This window comes from Mustelus asterias, chromosome 12 (genome assembly GCF_964213995.1).
Source record: "Mustelus asterias chromosome 12, sMusAst1.hap1.1, whole genome shotgun sequence".
Lineage (NCBI taxonomy): Eukaryota > Metazoa > Chordata > Chondrichthyes > Carcharhiniformes > Triakidae > Mustelus > Mustelus asterias.
The window spans coordinates 85,731,297-85,756,601 of record NC_135812.1 but is presented as its reverse complement, the minus strand read 5'-3'; the positions used below and the strand labels follow the sequence as shown (position 1 = coordinate 85,756,601).

The window sequence follows — 25,305 nt, the reverse complement described above, 5'->3', positions numbered from 1 at the left end:
CTCATACAAGCTCGTCAAAACTTATTCCATTGTAGTCTTGAAAATGTTGGAATGGTCACTAAGGGACACAACAAACAGGTCAGGCATAGATCATCTCCAAAAAAAAATCTCCCCCTGACATTCAATGGTATTGGCGTCAACAAAACACACAACATTAACTTCCTGTGGGTTTCCATTAACTCAAAACTCAACTGGACCCTGCTGCAAAAATACTGTGACTAAAACAACGGATCAGAGACTGTGAATTTCTGTGGCAAACAATTCGGCTTCTGACTCCCCAAAATCTTTCCTGCTTCTTAAGGAGTCGAGGATGACTTGTGTCCACACTAAAAATGAGTTCTCGGGTGACTGAAGAGACCAATGCCCATCCTACAGTCTCTGTCACAGGAGGAGCGGATGGATTACCATGTGCTCCTTTTGTTGTTGACATTTTACTCTAGCCTGCTCTCGACAATGAAACTCAAGGTGTTCAGCTCCTTCCCAGATGCCTTCCCTCCATTTCGGGTGGTCTTGGGCCAGGGATTCCCAAGTGTTGCACTTTTTTAAGGTGGGTTTGAGGGTGTCGTTGAAGCGTTCCCTCTGCTTTCCTTGGGCTTGCTTGTCGTGTCGAAGCCCCAAGAAGAGCACTTGTTTCAGGGGCCTTGTGTCAGGTATGCAGACAATGTGGCCTGCCCATTGGAGCTGATTGAGTGTGATTAATGCTTCAATGCAAATTATGTTTTTCCATTTTGGATTTGAAGACTTTAGAATCCAAGCTCTAAAATGGACTCATGGCTGGCTAAATGTTTACTGAACATCATGACTGAGTGATTTTGAGATACTATTGATGATTGCTATTTTGTACCATCTGATTGAACGGCCTTGAGATATCCTCCAATGTTGGACTGCTTGGAGGCAAACGTGAACAGTCAGTTAATATTCAGTTTATTGGAAGTTCTGAACCCTCGTGTAACCGTACAAAATTGATGGCTACGGCTACCTCTGAAAGTGATGGCAGCAAAGGAAGTTGTGAACATTCTGCAAACAAGTTAGTTGTAGGGACAGTCCATGGGTTTCTCTTGTGAGTTGGTTACGGATCCCCTGAACATCATGGTTTTTTTTTTCTGTGTTTCCTGCTAAACATCTTACAAAGTTCCTGACTGTCTCTCTGAAACATTCCTAAATGTTTCATACATTATGAATTATTTTGAAATTGTGTTTTATAAACAAACTTTCTAATAGTACGTGGAAACAAACTAACACAAAGGAAATCACAAAACACAAGATGTATGTGCACCAGCAAAGCACATGAAATACTTGCACCACTACCATTGTATAACTTAATAACATTAATTCACTTTTATTATCCTGCAAACTATGATTCATTCAAAGGAAATGTCATTTGTCCAAAAGCAAACAGGATGGCTGACTCACCAGATGCCTGCTTAAATTTGACCGCAGTAATGACCTTCATTACTATTGGTGGTGCATTGAAGATGTTTGGCTGTATTTCTGAGTCTTTGATCAGAATTTCTTTTCTGAGTCTACGCCGTCTCATGCCGTTCTCCTACAATTTAGTGGTACAACTCTCACCATGAGTTAGAGGGTCGTGACCTGAAAAAAATACTTTTAATTTTACAGTACAGGCACAAGCTTATCATTAATGACATTGCCGTAGATATTCTGTGAATACAGTGATGCTAATGATTCTTAGAAGCAGTTTGAATGTCCTGCATTATTGATGTGCCTAGGCTGCCTAATACCCACTTGTACAACAGTATAACCCAGAGAATATAACCATGCATACCTCGACGTACAAGTGTGTCCCCACAAACTGCTCTTGTACTCCTGCAATAAAACTTGGCAAGATAAGGCCTACTGAAAAATTATCAAAACATTCCAATATTTAATACATGAACTTCTGAATTTTTGTTTATATTAACATAGGTTAAATTTATTATTGCACTAAAAGGCAGTCTGGAATTTTGCACTTCTTGCTGTTAGCTGAAGATGGTGTCCAGAAGCCCAAAAACTAGTGGCCTGCATCTCCATTCAAGTGAAAAATGGTGCATGCCTGAAGCAGCCTGAAAAGGAGGAAAAAATGAAAAAGGCTAAAATATGACAGCTGATATAATTTATCTGCACCAAGCTAGAATAAATCAATATGAATAAGAAAACACTATTCTATACCATTGTTATTGCAAATTGAAAATGTAAATTTGGCACTGGATATTGCATTGTTAGTAAACTGATGAATCTTTATCTTAACATTTATTTTTCTCCACTGCAAGCTCTTTTAAGTTATTCCTTGAATTGGAGCCTCAAGTTCGAGACATCATCTTCAAGTTTTATGAATCAAAATATGCTTCCTGTTTGAAAATGTTAGATGAAATGAAGGTGAGTCAGAACCTGAGAGATCAGAAAATTATTTTTTTTACATAAGTAGAATGAGTGGGTGCATTATGATCCATCTTATAAATTCTCCCCATTCACATGTTACTTAACAGGTCCATACAATATATTCCACATATAATATCATCTGCATATTTTCTTTTGGTTGCAGATGTACACATTAATGCAGATGTTGAGACATACAGTTTGATTATCTCTCAGTCCTGTTGCACATGATTAGATAAACAACAGTATTATGTATTTGAATATGTGAAGCTATAGTCAATTATGCATGATGCTCAGGTAATACCACCTGGACCATTCAGTATTGGCGAATAACAGATAATCTATGGAAATTGATTTAGGACCCTGACAAAAGATTTTAGTAAAGTAGAACATCTGTCTGTTTTTCTTCTGTTGGTATCTGTTAATTTTGACGATATTATGTCTACATTTATATTGAATTATAATACAAAACAGGACAAGCTATTTTACTTTAAAAATTTCACTTTGGATCCAAGAAAGTTTAATAGGAAAACTTTCCTAATGGCGAGATACTAGAAACTGGAGGAACAGAAGTATTTGTGGGTGTCAGGCACACTAATCACCTAAAGTTGGTGCACAGATACAAAGATTGATCAACGATACTAATGAAATGTTGGCCTTTACTTTAAGACAGATAAAGTATAAAGAGGAGGAAATATGCTTCAGCTGCACAGAGCTTTCTTCATATATTATCTGGGCTCCACATCTCAGGAGGAAAACAATTTTGGTCAAATGCAAATTTACCAAATTATTAAAGGACTTAATTATGAGGGCTGATTGCACAAAATAGGATCTTATTCTCTTGAAGTATAGAAGGTTGAGGGTGATCTAATTAAATTACTTCAAATTAATAAATTATTTGGTAGAGTAGATATAATGAAGTTACTTCCTCAGATGGAGTGATTCAGAACAAGGGGACATGATAAAATTAGACGTTCGGCTATTTAGGAATGAAATCAAGAAGCATCTTTTCACACAAAGGGTAGTGGGAATGTCGAGTTTTCTTCCTTAAAAGATCATGGTTACTGGATGAGTTGAATGTTTCAAGATTTTTGTTAAACAAGGCTGTCGACAGTTAAAGATGAAAGGCAGGTGATTTGAGATATGATACAGTCAGCCTTATCTAATTGAATGATAAATAGGCTTGAGGGGCTGAATAACCTATTCTGCTCCTTTCTTAGTGAGAAGCTGATAAAATGAAATAATGAAAGCAACTTGTTATTTAGCAAAACCCAGTATTTCTCATTCCAACCTTGAAGAAAACTGTCAAAAAATTGAAAATTTAAATTCAGAGAGTGGAATTTTCCCAATATCTGTGCCAGGTTCAGAACAGATGCACGGCTGAATGTTCACTCTAGATTTTCTGGCCACTCAAGGGCATGGTTTGCAGCATCACGTTGATAGGTTGGGCCTGATAGAGCCAGCAAAGGCTGGCTCCACAGAGATCAATGTGCCATCTATAAAGGGCATCCCAATCTGCATCAAAATAATTCCCCCATGACACAGAGGACCTCCCTCATAAACATTAGGGCATCCTACCCCCACCAAGGAAGTATCAGGGCATTCACCTTATAGGCATTGCACGCACACACGCACCCCCCCCCCCCCCCCCCCCCTTAAGATTACCTACTGCTATGGGGTGATGAGTCATGTCTCTCATCACCTGGGGGCTATACTTACTTTTACGCCCCTGGCATGGTCATCACAACTGGTTTTTGTTTTTGAAAACCAATAGTAATTCGTGATGGGTGGGACGATATAGTGAGGTCAGAAGTAGTTAAGCCCACTACTCACACATTTATTCCAAGATATGCTAATCAGACTCGCACCCTTCATGGGTGAGACAACATTTGTGATTACATAGTAATGTCTGAAGATCACCAACTATTTGTACTGTGTTTGTACTTGTTTCTATAAGGATCCAGGGCATTTTACAATCATTAACTAGATTGTAAGGGAAAGTACGAGTGATTTATTAGAAAACTTCCTGTCCATTTCAAGCTGGTTGCAACCAGATAAGTGACTGTATGAAGTCATCCTTGAATTTTAATCAAACATTGTTCGGATTTGACAATAAAGGGCATTTTGTGGAGATTTTAGCCACTTAATTTTACTTGGGCATAGCCTAATGCCCCACCTCCAAAGAGGATAGCAATCTAATGAGAAATGTAGATTTATTCCACGTCAGAGATGTTACTTGTTCTTCAAATCAGTTCATCCTTCACAACAATCTTCCCTTCATTTTGATTTTGTTCCATTAGTCCTTAGATTTTGTTGTAATCCTGTAGATTATATTATGCATAGCATTGCAGTTTCGTGTTTTCATGGGGAAAGAACTGGTGAAAAATCCTATTTTTGGTTTCCTTTAATAACTTTATGCTTTCTTAAAAAAACTCTACAGTCTCTATATGAAGCAGATATCTACGCAATCACGTAATCTGTACTTTTCTGCCATAACATTGCTTAATTCATATTTGCCTCAGCTCATCTGCTGCTAAAACCCCCAATCATACCTTTGTTAACTCAACTTGACCATACATTCCTGACCAGCCTCCCACATTTCACACTTTATAAATTTGAGGTCATCCAAAACTCTGCTGCCTATGTCCTCCCAAATCCTAGTCACCCATCGTCCCTGTGCTTGCTGATCTAGATTGCCTTCCAGTCAAACAACCTTAATTTTACAATTATTTTACAATTATCAGTCTTTTCAAATCCCTTCATACCCTCACTCCTTTTTTATCCTTGTAATCTCTTCCGGCCCTGCAACCCTTCAAAAAAAACTGTGACCAATGCTTAAAGATCCCTGATTTTAATCCCTCCACCTTTGGTAGCCATGTGTTCAGCTGTGAAAGCCTTAAGCTCTGGAATTCTCTTCCTAAATTACTTCACCCCTCCACTTTAGAACGTTCTTGTGAAGCACCTTGAGATATTTTATTACATTAAAGGTGCTATACCAGTTGTTACTATGTAAAGAGGTCAGGAAATGTTAGTTGTGGTTCAGGATGAAAATCTCATGAATTAATAGAATACCCCATCGTTTTCTATGTTGTATTTTTTCACAAGTCTATTTGACTAGAAAAAGATTGTAGTGCAGCATTGCTGTGTGCGGCATTGGTGGCTCATTTGCTCATCGATTACATGTGTCTTTTTGTTTTTCCCCCCCTCACATGTTCTCTTTTGCTGTCTCTTCCCTCCCTTATAACAGGACAACCTTCTATTGGACATGTATCTAGCTCCCCATGTTAAGACACTCTACACACAAATCAGGAACAGAGCCCTCATTCAGGTATGTCGAGAAGATACTATCTTAGTACCTAAGACTCTTAATTATTTTTCAACTACAAAATACTTTGTTTTTAATTTTCACTTTTTTTGTAATCACATTCTTTTCATGAATCCTTTTTTTTAATATTCTGATTGTGCCACTCCTTCCTGACTACTTGATTTGAACTTTAGTAGAAATGTAATTTTAAAATATCTCAACAAAATTAGATTGTAATATATCTTCCTTCGTTAAGTTATAATCTGTAGGCAATTGAAAAATAGATGATAGTTGGTTACATAGTTTCTTTCCTCCTCCAATCTCCAGGCTTTTAAACCTTTTACCTAATGACTACTTCCCGGTTTATCTCATGCTTTTCTTTTAAATCTTGGTGGCAACCTGTACCACAAACCATGGGTCTTCATCTCGGTTTTCCAAGTGGAATACAAGCCCTCCCCACTGTTGATGTGAACAAAGAAGCAAGCATAGTGAGGAGCAAGAACAGAAAATGCTTGAAATTCTCAGCAAGTCTGACAACATCTGTAGAGAAGGAATCAAAATCTGGAACCAGACTTCCTCAGAAGGTTAACTGTTGGAGTCCCCCGAGACTTCTCCCAAGTAGAAATCGCTAAACTAATGAGAATTTGTGCTATTGGTCTGGCTGTAAAAAAAAAACCCTGAAAAACTTAACACCTTATTGAATGAGGTGCAACTGGGTTTTCAACAACATAAGATCATAATTACTGCTGAATATTCACATTGATTCTGAAAAACTAATTTTATATTCGCAGATAGCTAAATTTCTCCATTGTGATAAAACATTTCTTTATGATATTTCTATTTCTACCTTAACCCATGGGCATGTTGCAATCATTTATTTCACTGTCTGTAAAATTTGAAATAAAATCAGTGCATTTTATTTCCTGGCTTGCTGTCTATGGGAATACTTGAATGTAATTGGTAATTCACTCTGCTTGATGATATCACTGTTGCTGGATGCCTGGAGATGCACTTGACTTGGTGCCAGGTTCAAACTGATGCTAGGAAGAGGGAAATCCAGAGTTTGTTAGAACCTGTTGACAAGAGTTCCTCAAGGTCAGGTGATCACTGTTGCTTTGGTGCTGACTGTGAAATCATGCAAAAATATCTAAATGTTACCTTCTTAGTAAACCTATGATCTTAGAATGTTGGATTTCACCAGCCCTGCCTAAAAGCCATTGTGTTTTTTTAGTATTTCAGTCCATATGTTTCTGCTGACATGAACAAGATGGCCATTTCTTTCAACACCACAGTGGGTGCACTGGAGGATGAGTTAACACATCTTATCCTGGAGGGATTAATCAATGGTAGAATTGATTCACATAGCAAGGTAAGTCTTTGCTGTCATCTCCATTTTATGAGAGATCAGATTCAAAGGAAATACTCTATATTCAAGGATCATTTGAGTCCAATACTGATTTTGTACATTTACACCTGTGCAAAAACTCTATGCTATTATGTTTTGGGTTGTGCATTTGCTGACTTCGGCACCTGCAATAATTAAAATGAACTGTTCTTCCGTTATCATTTCTTCTCTGTTGATTTGGTTTGAGAATGTGAGAGAGCTATTACTAAGATTAAGTTCAATTTGTGGTATTAGTGATAAGTTTTTAACGTTGGAAGAATTATGAATAGCTTTTTATGATCTTTCTGTTCCCCTTCTTGATCTCTGTGGGAATTCAAAATGGCACAAGGAAAGACTTGACTATCTGTTTTATCTAATCTATTTCTATTTCTAGCCTTTTTTCTGGCTAACTGCCTAGCCTAACTGATGGAGTGCCCTAGAGTATGTGAACTTGACTACAGTGTTAAAAACTTAATGAGCAATGCTTGAAATAATTGCTTACCATTTACTAAATCTATAATAGATCTTAGAGTGCGAGGTAATTGGAATAATTACATGCCAAATTATAACTATCTCAATAAGCATTACAATCTAATTCACTTTTCCATTCTTATGTTCTTAAAAAAAAACCTGATAAAAGATTCTGTTTTTTGTAATTGCTTTCTAGAAATTACCTGTAAGAAGCCTCACAACACCAAGTTAAAGTCCAAAAGGTTTATTTGGAATCACGAGCTTTCGGAGCGCTGCTCCTTCATTAGGTGAGTGCTACTCACCTGATGAAGGAGCAGCGCTCCGAAAGCTCATGATTCCAGATGAACCTGTTGGACTTTAACCTGGTGTTGTGAGACTTCTTACTGTGCCCACCCCAGTCCAATGCCGGCACTTCCACATCATAGAAATTAACTGTTAGACCACATGGTCCTTCAAGCCTGCTGTGCCATTCATAGTTGATCTTGGGCTTCAACTCCACTTACTGCCCATTCCCTATATCTCTGATTCCTTGAGAGACCACCAGAATTAAATGTATTAAATGATAGAGAATCCACAACTCTCTGAGGTAGAGAATTCTAACGATTCCTTCAAATTTACTAATTTCCCCTAATCTCACTTCTGTATGATCGGCTCCTTGTCCTGAGACTATGCCCTCACATTTTAGTTTCTTTGACCAGCAGAAACAATCTCTCAGCATCTACCCTATCAAGCCCCTTCAGAATTTTGCAAGTTTCAATGAGATTGTGTCTCATTCTTCTAAACTTCAGAGAAAATAGACCCAGTTTGCTCAGCCTCTCATCATAGGACAACCCCTTTATCCAGGGACCAATTTAGTGAATCTTTGCTGCACCGCCTCCAATGCAAGTATATTATTTATTAAATGTGGGCACCAAAACTGCACATAGTACCCCTGATGTGGTCTCACCAAAACCCTGCACAACTCTAGCAAGACTTCTTTCTTCCTATATGCCAGTCTCCTTGCAATAAAAAACAACATGCCATTTGCCTTTCGACTTGCTTTGAATTCTCTATCTCAGAGAGTTGTGGATTCTCTATCATTTAATACATTTAAGACTGGTGGTCTTTCAAGGAATCAGTACAACATATTGCTGTACCCGTATGTTAACTTTTTGCATTCCCTGTACAGGCACACCCAAGTATCTTTGAATATCCATACTTACAAGTTTCTCACTTCAAATAAATATTCAACCTGTCTATTTTTTTGACCAAAGTGAATAACTTTACACTTCCCTGCATTGTAGTTAATTTGCTATCTTGTTGCTCACTCACTTAACCCATCTATATCTCTTTGCAGCCTCTCTCTATCCTCCCCACAGCTTACCTTTCCACCTAGCCATGTATCATCAGCAGACTTAGATACTTAACTCCCTATCTCTTCATCTAAGCCATTAATATAGATTGTAAATAGCTGAGGCCCCAGCGCTGACCATTGGGTACTCTATTTGCTACGTCCTAACTTTAAAAAGTACCATTTATGCCCACACTCTGCTTTAAATCTGTTAAACAATCCTCTGTCCATTCTAATGGATCTATTCAGGACGTATCCTGCCACAGGATGCAGGTGGACGTGGGAGTAGAGAGTGAGGCTGACGGTGCAGCAACTCTCCCTCACTTAAACCCAATTCACACTCAAATCACCTTCATACGTCTATTATCCAAAACTCCTGTGGGGATGGATGAGCAATGAAGCAGCAGTTGTGATACTCTGGGAGCTGTAGCCGCAAACCTGCACACAGGCCGCTTAGACCATAGGGTCATCTTTTATTGAATCGAAGCAGTGGTGAAACCTGGCAGCCACCTGAGCAACTGCGCAGCCCTTTTCAGGACCATGCTGCTCACCTCCATAGTCTGAGGAAGGGGCTGGAAAAGGTGCCCCACACATTGCCTGCTTCACCAAAACTGGCCAGCTTACAACAGCTGGTCGGCATCACTTCAATGGTAGCAATATCAGAAAGAGAAAGAGAGCAAATGTGACGCATCTCGCTTTTTGTACGTGGAATGTGCGCACTCTCATGGACAATGCCCAAGCTGATAAAGCAGAACAGAGAACTGCCCTAGTGGGTAGAGTGCTAGCCCGATATAAAGTTGACATTGCCGAACTTTGCGAAATCTGCCAAGGTCAACTGTGCGAAATGGGGGCAGGATGCACATTCTTCCGGAGTGATCGAGCCAAAGAAAACTACATCGCAGTCAAAAATGAATTGGTGATTAAGCTGACCAACATTCCAAAGGATCCAAATGGCCACCTCATGTCACTCAAGATCCCACTGGCAGGCAAGCAGCAAGCTACCATCATCAGCACACACCCCAGAGTGACTAATCCTGATGTCATCAAGGAGAAATTAAATGAAGACTTCCACTCCCTCAACTATAGCGACATCAAAGTCCGGCAAGCTGATCATATTTGGTGATATTAACATCAGAGTGGGCACAGATTACTAAACATGGGGAAGTGTTATCAGCAAAAACCACATGATCTTACTCAGGAGTAGTTATCCTGTGAAATCGTCCTACTTCAAATCCATTCATTTTTGTGAACCTCTGCCAATATCATTCCAAACCAACTGTCAGAAGTTCTACAAATAGCTCGATAGAACTCTTGTCGCATAAGGTTATAGGTTCCATGGAGCTGTATTTTTATGTACTAGTACTCTACTAAGAATTCACAAAATTTCCTTACTTAAAAATACTCAGGCTGATTCTAACATAATTCAGTTATCTGTGCTGGATGTTAATGACTTTCACACCCAAATACCCCTTCAAAATAATTGCTGATAATTCAAAATCTGCTCTGCATGAAGGGTGGGGCAGGATGTAAGGCAATACTCTACTCATGCATGTATGTTCACAGATAGGAAGCAATAGGATGCCACACAGGATGTGGCATGGTGGCACAGTGGTTAGCACTGCTGTTTCACAGTGCCAGGGACCCGGGTTCGATTCCAGGCTTGGGCCACTGTCTGTGTGGACTTTGCACGTTCTCTCTGTGTCTGCATGAGTTTCCTCCGGGTGCTCTAGTTTCCTTCCACAGTTCAAAGATGAGCGGGTTAGGTGCATTGACCATGCTAAGTTCTCCCTCAGTATGCCCGAACAGGCGCCGGAGTGTGGCGATTAGGGGATTTTCACAGTAACTTCATTGCAGTGTGAATGTAAGCCTACTTGTGCCTAACAAAATAAACTTTAAACTTTAATTTTTAAAAAATATATTGCCGATAGCTTGCCTAAACTGATCGCACTTGTTGACTTTCTAAAATTTGCCAAATGAATCCAGTGCTGATTTTTCAAGGCCATGGTAAAGCATTTCTATTTCAAGTAGTTTAATGAATATATCTCTTTTTATTTGGGAGAACTGCACCGCAAATTGCAGCTTTTTCCCAAAGAATGGCACACATTGTCATGCAGGAAGCACCCAAAATGCATGACATTCTTCTGAGACCTGGGGAAATGTATCCCAAGGTGTGGTTACAAATTCATCTTTTTGGAATTTCTGCTTTCTGAAATGCTTTGATTATGTAACATAGTCAACTCATGCTCGAATGATATAGGTAGATGACATTAAATTTTACAACTTTTGGAGGGGGGATTCAAATTGCCTCTGCAAGATGAATCTTAATTAATTATTTTGGCATTAAACTACTCATACAAGTCTAACACCAAACTAATTAGATCAAGCCTTGAGATATAAGCTGCATGGATTCAATGCCTTTTTTGATTCCTACATTTTCTGTTTTTAAATAGTTCTCAATGAAGTCACTCAATAGTATTAAACATCTACTGAAGAACAGATGATGAATATTGATTGGGTATCTTATTCAGGGCAATGTCAATTCAAACAACAAAGCACAAATATTTATTTCGCATTTGTTTTTGTGTGATATGTAGAATGACCAACAATGTAATCTGCCCTGCGTGGGACCTGAACATTTAACCAGGTTACAATATTGCTTTTAGTTAATGTACAAACTTTGTCAATCAACACAATATTGATGATGAATAGATTATGCAATAGTATCTTTAATTCAGAAACAAGAATGGGCAAGAAGATAAGAACATAAGAAATAGGAGCAGGAGTAGGCCATCTAGCCCCTCGAGCCTGCCCCGCCATTCAATAAGATCATGGCTGATCTGAAGTGGATCAGTTCCACTTACCCGCCTGATCCCTATAACCCCTAATTCCCTTACCGATCAGCAATCCATCTATCCGTGATTTAAACATATTCAATGAGGTAGCCTCCACCACTTCAGTGGGCAGAGAATTCCAGAGATTCACCTCCCTCTGAGAGAAGAAGTTCCTCCTCAACTCTGTCCTAAACTGACCTCCCTTTATTTTGAGGCTGTGCCCTCTAGTTCTAGCTTCCTTTCTAAGTGGAAAGAATCTCTCCACCTCTACCCTATCCAGCCCCTTCATTATCTTATAGGTCTCCATAAGATCCCCCCTCAGCCTTCTAAATTCCAACGAGTACAAACCCAATCTGCTCAGTCTCTCCTCATAATCAACACCCCTCATCTCTGGTATCAACCTGGTGAACCTTCTCTGCACTCCCTCCAAGGCCAATATATCCTTCCGCAAATAAGGGGACCAATACTGCACACAGTATTCCAGCTGCGGCCTCACCAATGCCTTGTACAGATGCAGCAAGACTTCGCTGCTTTTATATTCTATCCCCCTTGTGATATAGGCCAACATCCCATTTGCCTTCTTGATCACCTGTTGCACCTGCAGACTGGGTTTTTGCGTCTCATGCACAAGGACTCCCAGGTCCCTTTGCACAGTAGCATGTTGTAATTTTTTTCCATTTAGATAATCCAATTTGCTATTATTTTCTCCAAGTGAATAACCTCGCATTTGTCAACGTTATACTCCATCTGCCAGATCCTCGCCCACTCACTCAGCCTGTCCAAATCTCTCTGCAGGCCTTCTACGCCCTCCACATGATTCACTTTTCCACTTATCTTTGTGTCGTCTGCAAACTTTGTTACCCTACACTCAGTCCCCTCCTCCAGATCGTCTATATAAATGGTAAATAGTTGAGGCCCCAGTACCGATCCCTGCGGCACACCACTAGTTACCACCTGCCAACCAGAAAAGCACCCATTTATTCCGACTCTCTGCTTCCTGTCGGATAGCCAATCCCCAATCCACGCTAACACCCTACCCCCAACTCCGTGTGACCCAATCTTCTTCAGCAACCTTTTGTGAGGCACCTTATCAAAGGCCTTTTGGAAATCCCAAAACACCGCATCCACCGGTTCCCCTCCGTCAACCGGACTAGTCACATCTTCATAAAAATCCGACAAGTTCGTCAAGCACGACTTTCCCCTCATGAATCCATGCTGCGTCTGCTTAATCGAACCATTCTTATCCAGATGGCCTGCTATTTCTTCTTTAATGATGGATTCCAGCATTTTCCCAACTACAGACGTTAAGTTAACCGGCCTGTAGTTACCCGCCTTTTGTCTATTTCCTTTTTTAAACAGCGGTGTAACATTAGCCGTTTCCAATCCGCCGGCACTACCCCAGAATCCAACTAATTTTGATAAATAACCACTAACGCATCCGCTATTACCTCTGACATTTCTTTCAGTACCCTGGGATGCATTCCATCTGGGCCCGGGGACTTGTCCACTTTCAGTCCCGTTAGTCTACCAAGCACTGCCTCCCTGGTAACATTAATTGTATTGAGTACCTCTCCTCCTACCAACCCTCTATCGTTAATATTTGGTAAACTATTTGTGTCTTCCACCGTGAAGACCGACACAAAAAACTTATTTAAAGTTTCAGCCATTTCCTAATTTCCCACTATTAAATCCCCCCTCTCGTCCTCCAAGGGTCCAACATTCACTCTTGCCACTCTATTCCTTTTTATATATTTGTAAAAGCTTTTACTATCATTTTTTTATATTTAGAGCTAGCCTAGCTTCATAACCTATCTTTCCTTTGTTATTCAAACTGATTTATTTTATGATTGGTTATAGATTCTGTACGCCAGGGATGTAGATCAACGCAGCACAACATTTGAAAAGTCCTTGCAGATGGGCAAAGAGTTCCAAAGAAGAGCAAAAGCCATGATTCTCCGAGCTGCTATTCTGCGCAATCAAATCCATGTTAAGGTACTTGGGCATTAAATGATAACTAAGTCAAGGTACAAGGTAGTTTTCAGTGGAAGCCTAACTAGTGGAATTGCTGTAATGCAACTAAATGAATGCATTAGCTGTTTAAATACAGGTGCATTATCTATTCTGTGTTTCCATTCATTTAAAGTTGCAAAGTTTATTCAACGAGTACTTCTGAAACCATTAAATTTTAACTTTTGTGAAAAGTATGTGATTTTTTTCCTCCCCCCATCTAGTCCATTTCAAATATTGGAATTAAATTTGTACATTCTCGGCTAGAACTTAGTAACACTTACATTTGATAGTTGCTACTCGTGTGCTTAGAGTATTGTGGAATAAAAAAATCAAAGGAGAATGCAAATTTTCAAGTATATTTTTTATGCCATTTCAATAAATCTTTCCTTGTTTAAAGAATGCTTTCTTTATGCCTTTCCAAAATGCTATCCGTTCAAGTTTCAAGGACTATAATATAGATCCCGCTAATGAAAGCTTTTAAAAATATAGTTTTTTACATCCTGTGCCTGTTCCAGTGTTACCTTTTCAGCTGGACGTCTGGTTTCATTTTCTTGCCCCTCAGCTTTGTTTTTTTAAATATTTCTTCCTTGAAGTATTTATCCAATTTCCTTTTATTGACATAGACTCTGATTCAATAGGCACGCATTGTAAAGAGTTCTATGTTCTTCTCTCTACCCACTTTGTTATTCTAGTGATAATCCATCTGAACCCCCTTTTATTTATTCACCAAGTAAAGATAACATTCTGTCACTATTTACCCTCTCGAAACTTGCCGTAATTTTGAATAACTCAGAATTCCTGTCTTAATATTTCTCTATTCCAGAAAACTGCCATTCAAGCCTTTCTTCAAAATTGGTGTGCAAATATAATATCCCTTGCATCATATTTTTACTACTTTATGTAGTAAGCAACTTGTCTTGTCACATCAGACTCAAGATGTGACAAGACAAGTTGCTTACTACATAAAATAGTAACCATTTGCCATGCACTAAATAGGAAAATGCTTTATTCAGGAGTCAAAGTAACCTCTGATTGACGTGACCATCACATTACAAACTGAAAAAGATTGCTCTGAGCAATACCGTGGGAAATAGTTATAAATATAAAAACTTTAAAGTTTGCATCAACTATCTTTCACATTTAAGACTACTCACACCATACAATTCAAATTTCTCTACTGCAGTTTTCTTTTAAAAGGTGTAAAGAGACAAGAGCAGTGATTGCAGTATTCAGGAAAAATACTAAGACGTGTAAAGTAGAAGAGCTGCTATGTCTGCAGACTCCTGGCACCGTGGCACAGTGGTTCGCACTGCTGCCTCACAGCACAAGGGACCTGGGTTCGATTGCAACCTTGGGTGACTGTCTGTATGAAGTCTGCACATTCTCCTTGTGTCTGCGTGGGATTCCACCGGATGCTCCGGTTTCTTCCCACAGGCTAAAGATGTGTGGGTTAGGTTGATTGGCTATATTAAATTGACCCTTAGTATTAGAGTTAATACGTAGGGTTACGAGGGTAGGGCCTGGGTGGGATTGTTGTTGGTGCAGGCTCGATGGAGCGAATGGCTCCCTTCTGCACTGTAGGGCTTCTGTGAATCTATGATTAATGAACTTTCTGTGAACGGCTTACAATACAAGCTTATCTCTCCTTAAGTAAGGAGATCAAAACTGTACACCAATGTCCTGTACAGCTGCAATAAGACTTCCCTACTTTTATACTCCATTCCCCCTGCCCTGAAGGCTAACATTCCACCTACCTTCCTAATTACTAGCTTTAATTGCATGCTAACCTTTTGGGAAAGCCAATCCAAAGCTAAAGCACCAAAAGTCCCACAAACCAGGGAATGAAACAGAAAAGAGTTCCAGGAAGACTGTGAAGTTAAAGAAACAAGAACAGGAATCTGAAAAGGTCCTGTTCAGAAGTTAGAGGAGCAGAGAAAGATCTCTGAGTTAAAGGAACAGCTGCAGGAAGCATATTTAAAGTCAGCTTCTGAGACGCTAAGAGGTCCAAGTTGAGCCAATGGTTTATGATGCCTTAATACAGCCTCTGAAGCAATGTTGTTCTGTTGGCATGGCTCAGTAACTGAGAGATTGTGTGGAAGCTTGAATGCATTGGTGATCCAAAGCAGAGGAATACTGGAGGGAGAGGGTGAAACTCTGGAGGTGGAGCCTAGGTGAAGCTAGCCAAGAGAAAGCGTTTGAGAGGAGATTCCAAGGCGTGTTCTTCGAGAGTGGAGTTTGGAAACTTATGTGAAAGTCAGAGTTCCAGTGAGACCACTTGGCTTGCAATGTGACAAGGCTCTTTGGGTGGGGGGATTGATAAAAATCTGCAGAAGTTGTATTGGGTGGCATCTGTCACTTGGTTTCACAGTGTGGGGTGTCTAACCACATTTCGCCTATTGATTTACATGAGCTGTACTCACTGAAAACATTAGAGCACAATATAGATTTTGTAACTTGTGTCATCATCAGAAATCTGTAAACGTATAGCTGGGGTGAAGGTGTAGTGAATTATACCTTTCCTTCTTTGAATGTTCTATTCTTTTCTTAAAAGTTCGTTGGCAGTTCTGTGACTCTTCAGTAGCTGCCATCCATGTATCTCAACAAAAAATAAAAGTTAGGATCTATTAAGTCAGATTCTATCCTGGGATCTGACTTTTCCAGTAATAATATCAGCTGGGATTGTAACACCCTCTCCAGTTAATAATGTTCTGCTTTTCTATTCTTCCTGCCAAAATGGGCAATGTCACATATTCCTACATTATACCCTATCTGCCAACTTTTTGCCCACTTGCTTAACCCATCTATTCCACATTGTGTTATCATCTGTCTCCACCCATGCCTCAGTCCATCTTATGCCAGAACTTTCAACCATGCTACAGATTTGACTATTCCAATACTCTGGTTGAAGTCCTGTTCTGCTTCCGCCAAGAGCCTAAGCTCATCCAAATCTCTGCTAGTTGTACCCTAACTTGAACCAAGTTCTTTTCACTCATCAGGTTTTTGCTCATTGACTTGCATTGAGTCCTGGTTCATCGTTCCCCTGTTCAAATCCCTGCATTCCATTGCCCCTCCTGACCTCTCTAACTCCATAAGAAGTCTAACAACACCAGGTTAAAGTCCAACAGGTTTATTTGGTAGCAAAAGCCACTAGCTTTCGGAACAGGCTGTTCCTTCGTCAGGTGGGTGGGAGTTCTGACCACAAACAGGGCACAAAGACACAAACGCAAGTGGCTTTTGCTACCAAATAAACCTGTTGGACTTTAGCCTGGTGTTGTTAGACTTCTTACTGTGTCCAGTCCAACGCAGGCATTGCCACATCTCTCTAACTCCTCCAGCCCAGCAACCTTCTGGAAACTTCGTGTGCCTCCAATTCTGACCCCCTGTGAATCCCACTTCCTTTGCCTCGCCATTGGCAGCTCTGCCTTCAGCTGTCTTGGACTTCAGCTTTGGAGCTCACACCCTTTGTATCACCACCTTTCTTCTTGAAGACCTGCCATAAAACATGCTTCTTTGATCAAGTTCTGACCACCTGTCTTGATCGATAGAAAGAAAAACGATGCTCATATTTATATTGTATCTTTCACTATCTTAAGATGCACATCACTGGATTTCTTTATTCATTTCTGGGACATGGGTGTCACTGGATAGCCAGCATTTATTGCCCGTCCCTAGTTGCCCGAGGGCAGTTGAGAGTCAGCCACATTTAGAAGGTACTTTAAAAGCGTAATCACTGTTGTAATATTGAAAATAGTTTCTTTGATTCAGGGTTTTTTTGTCTCATTATGCTGTTTGGGACAATTGTATCATGATCAATGCAAGTTGTTGTACAGAGCACTAGATAGAATCAGGGAAACAGTATATATAGTGTATGAAGAGACTAGGATAATTTTAATTTTGATCAGTTTATCTTAAGATGCAAGAAGTTCAGCCCACCTAGTATTGAAGCCATTTTCCAGATGTCTACTGTAACAGTTGTCCAGCTTGCAGTTATTTAGAACTTTTTATAATGAAAGCTTGGATTAAATGTCAATAAGCAGAGCACGTAGTATACAGAGGAAGTGGCCAGGTGCATAGGTGCAAATTTCAAAATTTTGTTGACTCAGAATTTGTATTCTTAAGAGTTGCATCATAACAGATCAGAAGGGGCTGTGCCAGTCACTGAATAACAAGTAGGAAAGAAAAAGTGAAGTTAAAAAATAGCCAGTCAATGGCAGCAACTGATTTTTAAACAAAAGGGAAGAAAAACCTAATCGAAGAGCTTCAAATTTGTTTTAACAATCCTTTCAGCTGCAACATGTTTTCTTCCCTGTGCTGAAGAAATGATGAGGTTTGTGGGGTCTATTGTATATTAAAAGTGCTGAGTGGGTTGCGACAGTGTGGCATACTGCTGTTCCAGGCTCGGTCTGATATGAACATCAACATTTTGAAGCAATACCAGTTATGCCTGTAGATGGCACAGTGATCAGGCTTTTCAATATCAAGTATCACACATTGATAATTGCCAGAGCAATAGCTGACAGTCAGTATCAAAATAAGTTGTGGGCGCACATTTCTCAAGCCCTGGGAAAAAGCTTCAGACTATCTACTCTGTCCGTGCCTCTCATAATCTTAGAGTCCTAGAGGTTTACAGCATGGAAACAGGCCCTTCGGCCCAACTTGTCCATGCCGCCCTTTTTTTTTAAAACCCGTAAGCTAATCCCAATTGCCCGCATTTGGCCCATATCCCTCTATACCCATCTTACCCATGTAACTATCTAAATGCTTTTTAAAAGACAAAATTGTACCCGCCTCTACTCCTACCTCTGACAGCTTGTTCCAGACACTCACCACCCTTAGTGTGAAAAAATTGCCCCTCTGGACACTTTTGTATCTCTCCCCTCTCACCTTAAACCTATGCCCTCTAGTTTTAGACTCCCCTATCTTTGGGAAAGGATATTGACTATCCAGCTGATCTGTGCCCCTCATTATTTTATAGATCTCTATAAGATCACCCCTCAGCCTCCTACGCTCCAGAGAGAAAAAAAGTCCCAGTCTATCCAGCCTCTCCTTATAACTCAATCCATCAAGTCCCGGTAGCATCCTAGTAAATCTTTTCTGCACTCTTTCCAGTTTATTAATATCTTTTCTATGATAGATTGACCAGAATTGCACACAATATTCCAAGTGTGGCCTTACCAATGTCTTGTACAATTTCAACAAGACATTCCAACTCCTGTATTCAATGTTCTGACCAATGAAACCAAGCATGCCGAATGCCTTCTTCACCACTCTGTCCACCTGTGACTCCACTTTCAAGGAGCTATGAACATGTACCCCTAGATCTCTTTGTTCTGTAACTCTCCCCAACGCCCTACCATTAACTGAGGAAGTCCTGCCCTGGTTCAATCTACCAAAATGCATCACCTCACATTTGTCTAAATTAAACTCCATCTGCCATGGAGACTTCGTGTAGACTTCTATCAGTTCTCCCCTCAACCTTCGTTGCTCCAGTGAGAACAAACCAAGTTTCTCCAACCTCTCCTCACAGTTAATGCCCTCCATACCAGGCAACATCCTGGTAAATCTTTTCTGTACCCTCTCCAAAGCCTCCACATCCTTCTGGTAGTGTGGCGACCAGAATTGAACACTATATTCCAAGTGCGGCCTAACTAAGGTTCTATAAAGCTGTAACATGACTTGCCAATTTTTAAACTCAGTACCCCGGCTGATGAAGGCAAGCATGCAGTATGCCTTCTTGACTACCTTCTCCACCTGCATTGCCACTTTCAGTGACCTGTGTACCTGTACACCCAGATCCCTTTGCCTATCAATACTCCTAAGGGTTCTGCCATTTACTGTATATTTCCTATCTGTATTAGACCTTCCAAAATGCATTACCTCACATTTGAGCGATTAAACTCCATCTGCCATCTCTCCGCCCAAGTCTCCAACTGACTTATATCTTGCTGTATCCTCTGATGGTCCTCATCGCTATCCGCAAATCCACCAACCTTTCTGTAGTCGCAAACTTACTAATCAATCCAGTTACATTTTCCTCCAAATCATATATATTACAAACAGCAAAGGTCCCAGCACTGATCCCTGAGGAACACCACTTGTCACAGCCCTCTATTCAGAAATGCACCCTTCCACTGCTACCCTCTGTCTTCTTTGACCAAGCCAGTTTTGTATCCACCTTGCCAGCTCACCTCTGATCCCATGCGACTTCACCTTCTGCACCAGCCTGCCATGAGGGACCTTGTCAAAGGCCTTACTGAAGTCCATGTAGACAACATCCACTGTCCTACCCTCATCAATCATCTAACTCCACAGTTAAATGAACTCCACAGTTGACTAAATTACATTATTCTTCTATTTCTTGCCATGGTTACATTTTAACCAATACGTAATGTTAAGCAAACAAATGTTATTCACAAATGAATTTGGTTAATATAACATTTCTGGAGGCAAAGGTTATGAAAACAATTTGGTGGCACAATAGTCAGCACTGCTGCCTCATAGCGCCAGGGACCCAGGTTCGATTTCTGGCTTGGGTCACTGTTTATGTGGAGTCCACACGTTCTCCCCGTGTCTGCGTGGGTTTCCTCCGGGTGCTCGGTTTCCTCCCGCAGTCAGAAAGACGTGCTGGTTAGGTGGATTGGCCATGTTAAATTCTCCCTCAGTGTACCCGAACAGGTGCCGGAATGTGGCGATTAGGGATTTTCACAGTAGCTTCATTGCAGTGTTAATGTAAGCCTACTTGTGACACTAATAAATAACTTTAAACAATTCTCAGTTCAGATAATATACTCAACTTACTATTGAGTTTTTGACCTGATACGTGTTAGTTTAAAAGGTTGCATGATATTTGCTTTATTTTGTTAAAGCTCAATTTTGCATTAGTATCTGATCATGTAATTCCATGATGTGGAGATGCCGGCGTTGGACTGGGGTAAACACAGTAAGAAGTCTCACAACACCAGGTTAAAGTCCAACAGGTTTATTTGGTAGCAAAAGCCACTAGCTTTTGCAGCGCTGCTCCTTCATCAGGTAAATGGGAGTTCTGTTCACAAACAGGGCATATAAAGACACAAACTCAATTTACAAAATAATGGTTGGAATGCGAGTCTTACAGGTAATCAAGTCTTAAAGGTACAGACAATGTGAGTGGAGAGACGGTTAAGCACAGGTTAAAGAGATGTGTATTGTCTCCAGCCGGGACAGTTAGTGAGATTTTGCAAGCCCAGGCAAGTAATGGGGGTTACAGATAGTGTGACATGAACCCAAGATCCCGGTTGAGGACGTCCTCGTGTGTGCAGAACTTGGCTATCAGTTTCTGCTCAGCAACTCTGCGCTGTCGTGTGTCGTGAAGGCCACCTTGGAGAACGCTTACCCGAAGATCAGAGGCCGAATGTACATTGGGGAGACCATGCAGACGCTACGACAACAGATGAATGAACACCGCTCGACAATCACCAGGCAAGAGTGTTCTCTTTCTGTTGGGGAACACTTCAGCGGTCACAGGCATTCGGCCTCTGATCTTCAGGTAAGCATTCTCCAAGGCGGCATTCACGACACACGACAACGCAGAGGCTGATAGCCAAGTTCCGCACACATGAGGATGGCCTCAACCGGGATCTTGGGTTCATGTCACACTATCTGTAACCCCCATTACTTGCTTGGGCTTGCAAAATCTCATTAACTGTCCCAGCTGGAGACAAGACACATCTCTTTAACCTGTGCTTAATGCTCTCTCCACTCACGTTGTCTGTACCTTTACGACTTGATTACCTGTAAAGACTGGCATTCCAACCATTATTTTGTAAATTGAGTTTGTGTCTTTATATGCCCTGTTTGTGAACAGAACTCCCACTTACCTGACGAAGGAGCAGCGCTCCAAAAGCTAGTGGCTTTTGCAATCAAATAAACCTGTTGGACTTTAACCTGGTGTTGTGAGACTTCTTACCATGTAATTCCATACATTGGTTAATGGCCGTGTCATTTATTTATAGTTAGTTACTAATATAGGTGTTCCAACTTGTCTTGGTAAGCAAATATCCCAGGTACTAAAACCATGACTGTCCTCTGTTAATTGTTTTTTTTTTATTACCCGACAGTCCCCTCCACGAGAAGGAAGCCAAGGTGAACTTAATTCTGCAAACAGTCAAACTCGAATGAGCACCAATATGTAAAGAAATAAAGACCCTGTTAAAGAAGAACCAGCGCTGTGTGCTTTGCCTTCCACAGTTCTGTCAACAAAGAACTGCTTTTTGGCTTTAAAGAAATTCAAACAATTGTAGAAGTGAACCTCTATCCTGCTGTTTTTGGGGGCATGAAGAAAGTTTTGTTGTTTAAATTGAACAAAAGATCCTTTGGATTAAAGAGGAAGATGGACTGTGTACCACAGGATCCAAATCTTTACTTATAAACATTTTTTAAAATTGTTTTCAGGATCCTAATTGTGATCTGTGGGAGAGCGCTCTGAACAGTCAAGTGACAAGGTTTTAGTTTCTACAAAACTGTGAAAAGCGTGCTGGAATAATAAATGGAGGATTTTGTACCAGTGAATGCGTTACTGTTAGTTCATGAGTAGAAAAGGCCCATGACTGGAATGGAGCGAGTATGATTGGGTTATGGGAGCCTTTCGCACAAGTAAAGTAAAAGCAGTGACTATCATTGGTGCGATATTCTATTCATTCCCGGGGCATTGTTGAAAAGTGCTTTTAAAAGACCTGTCACAATGGTGTAAAGTAGTGATTATACTGAGTTTTATTAAAAAGTTCCATTGTTTTTTCCGCCATTTTAAAATTATTCTTTTCCACTGCCATGTGTTTTCCTTCAGCCAAGAGGTTGGGGTGGCTGTGCCATAGATTCCTGCAGCTACCATCAGTCCTGTTTTGTATTTGATGAAATGCATACTCCTCTGGGTAGACCTGGAAGCATGATTCCTCTTTTATTCCCCACCACTGCTGCCTGGTAATGTTTTGTAACCACAAGAATTGACATAACTCTTTAATAAAAGATTTTCAATCTTTAGTAAAAAATCTTTAAATAAAAAACAAAGTTCTCTCAAGACAGGAATTCAGTTATACAACCACATGTTTATTCCAGTGACCAACTGCTAAAACATCAGGGCCATCCTGAACTATCCATTTGGATTTCACTAGTTATCAGTTTTACAACACTTTTCAACAATGCCCAGGGAAAGAAAAGTTCCCTTTCTTCATTATTCTCAATGTCTGGTGTCTCTAATTTTCCCATGAAACTGTAAGATGTCATAGTTGATGATCCGTAATTGGTTGTTAGATCACAACAGTAATTGTTGGCTTTATCTTACAAGTATTTTTTAAAAATCTCACGAGACTGGTATGAATTCTCCATTAGTTTAAACTTTAATGCTCTATGTATGATACAAGTTCTTCAACTCTGGCATCACTCCCAAGCAACATTCAAAATAAAAGTATGGTTTATTTTATTTAATAAAAGGAAATTTAATTACAAATTTGCAGTAGCAGTAAAACACAAAAATAGAAATATAGAGAATATATAGAGAGAATGTCTTGCTATTATCAGTGACTTGCAGGGTTTTTTAAAACAAGTGTGAAAATAGTGACGTGGGAATGCTGATAGGACTTGTTGCTTTAACACAAGTGAACCTGTGGAGCTTACTGTTATTGGTGAGAGATTTGGTTTCTTCTTTGGGTGTGCGTTGCCTTGTGGAAAATTTCAAGCTCTTTGAACTGCTCCTGAAGCACTACATTTGCAAGTTATTGTTTTCAGTTTTGACTTCTGTAAATTATCTTTGGAACACACCCACAGAATAAACACATCACCAGCAAAGAGGAAAGCTTTGTCCCTTGATCTTTTAACTGTTCTGTTTACGGGCAATACAGTAACTAGTTTGACATTTTTGTTTCTGTATGTTCCTTTTTAATTGTACAAACTGTGTGATGAGGACTGACTCATTGTCATGTCAGAATAAAAGAAATGGTATTTCTTGTTACAGCTGTAATACATTACACATCAGCAATACAATGTTTTCCACACCAATTTAGAGTCAAATTTTGTAATTATGTGAGAAACATTAGTTATGGAGGCTTAGTTAACATTTTCTTTGACTGAGGAAGTTGTCTGAAGTCAAACTTATTTGCCCTTTAAAAGCTGGAAAAAAGCACAAATGATTACCACCCTTTAATCGTTATCTCTTTGCCTACTCAGCTATCCAGTTGCAATTACAGTTCCTGGGACTAGTTGGCAGTGTGTGTACTGTTCCGCTTTCCTCCCTCACTGTTGGAGCATAGACAATATCCTTATCTCTTGAATGGGAGGATGGGCAGTGGTAGATGCAACAGTGCCATCCCACCTCTTTGTCCAGAATTTGTCCCATCTCGGACAGGAAATAAAATTACCTTTTTCACTCTTTCTTTCAGCCAAAAATGCAGCTATGACAGTTTGTGTGGTGCTGTATAATGTAAACGGCATGGAGTAAATGGACATAAGTAGCAATCTGGTCCATGCCACCCAAGTTTTAAGCTCTGCTTTGTTTTGATTTGATCTTTGGCAGAATAATCTCTTCACTGCGTAGGGATCAAATTAGTTGCTTTGTAGAGTCTTGGATGAATACTTCACATACTTGCAGGATGCCACGTTGAAAAGCCAGCAAATGGTTTGAAAGGAGGAATTGCTAAAACGTACAATTGTTTCTTTTCAAGGCTTTGTTTTTTGACGAATGTTAATTTCTGTTGACAGCGCAGAGGCATCTTCTAATTGGCAACTAATCAGGAAAAAAAGTGTTACTTGAGGCTTTTTGCATACTTACTAAAATCGGCCTTTTCTCTTGTGGAAATTTAACATAGGACCCTCTGGTATTTGGTACGGTTTTGGTTATATTTTCTTATACATTAGTGAACGGTATTTAAAATGTATGAGTGTTTACAATGGGATTACTTTGATTTTGTTTTAAAAAGGATCAAACAAATATAAAGCCACATTTACCTCAATATTACGTGTTCATCCTTTGTCCCAGTTTTTCCATTACTCAACCTGTAGGCGTTATGTTGAAAAGTTTTCCAGGCTCAGACTTGGTCTTCCCGGCATAGAATCTACAGGGCCACATTTGCGCATGTGAATGCAGGGTAAGTTTCAGTGAACCAATCACAAAGGAAAATAGGATCTACAATAACAGATTTCCTTCTATAGGATAATGGTGACATTTGAGTAAATGCACAATCAGTAAATCCAAAACCATTTTTTCTTTGGTCGTCATTTTCCTGTTCATTTTCTACTTTAAATCTGTAATTACAAATTACCAACTCATTCTTTAGATATTAGTAGCCTTTGTGCTCCATGACTATTACAGAAAGTTGAAGTTTATACTATTTTGTTGAATTTCAGTGTACAAAAAAATATGCATCAGAAAATGTTGCTCATATTTGACTTGATTTCCTGAAAGACATTGATATGCGAATGAAAACATGGCAAACTGATATTTAACAGACTGACCAAATAAATGTGGCTGGGAACTAATTCACCCAGATTTTTTTAAAAACGTGTTCTCATCTTACACTAATTAACTATCAACCCCTCAAAAGGGAACATTTCTCCATTTGCTGACTCTTAA

At 39.9% G+C, this 25,305-nt stretch overlaps 1 protein-coding gene across 1 annotated transcript in view; it reads left to right on the top strand.

The window, feature by feature from the left end:
• Positions 1–23,735, top strand: part of gps1 (G protein pathway suppressor 1) — a 56,921-nt gene extending 33,186 nt beyond the window's left edge. The window contains exons 10-14 of the mRNA XM_078225556.1: positions 2,271–2,376; positions 5,624–5,704; positions 6,912–7,049; positions 13,554–13,688; positions 21,803–23,735. Of these exons, the coding sequence (XP_078081682.1) occupies positions 2,271–2,376; positions 5,624–5,704; positions 6,912–7,049; positions 13,554–13,688; positions 21,803–21,877 (535 nt within the window). The 3' untranslated portion in view covers positions 21,878–23,735. The remainder of the gene's footprint in view (positions 1–2,270; positions 2,377–5,623; positions 5,705–6,911; positions 7,050–13,553; positions 13,689–21,802) is intronic.
• Positions 23,736–25,305: the final 1,570 nt, after the last annotated feature.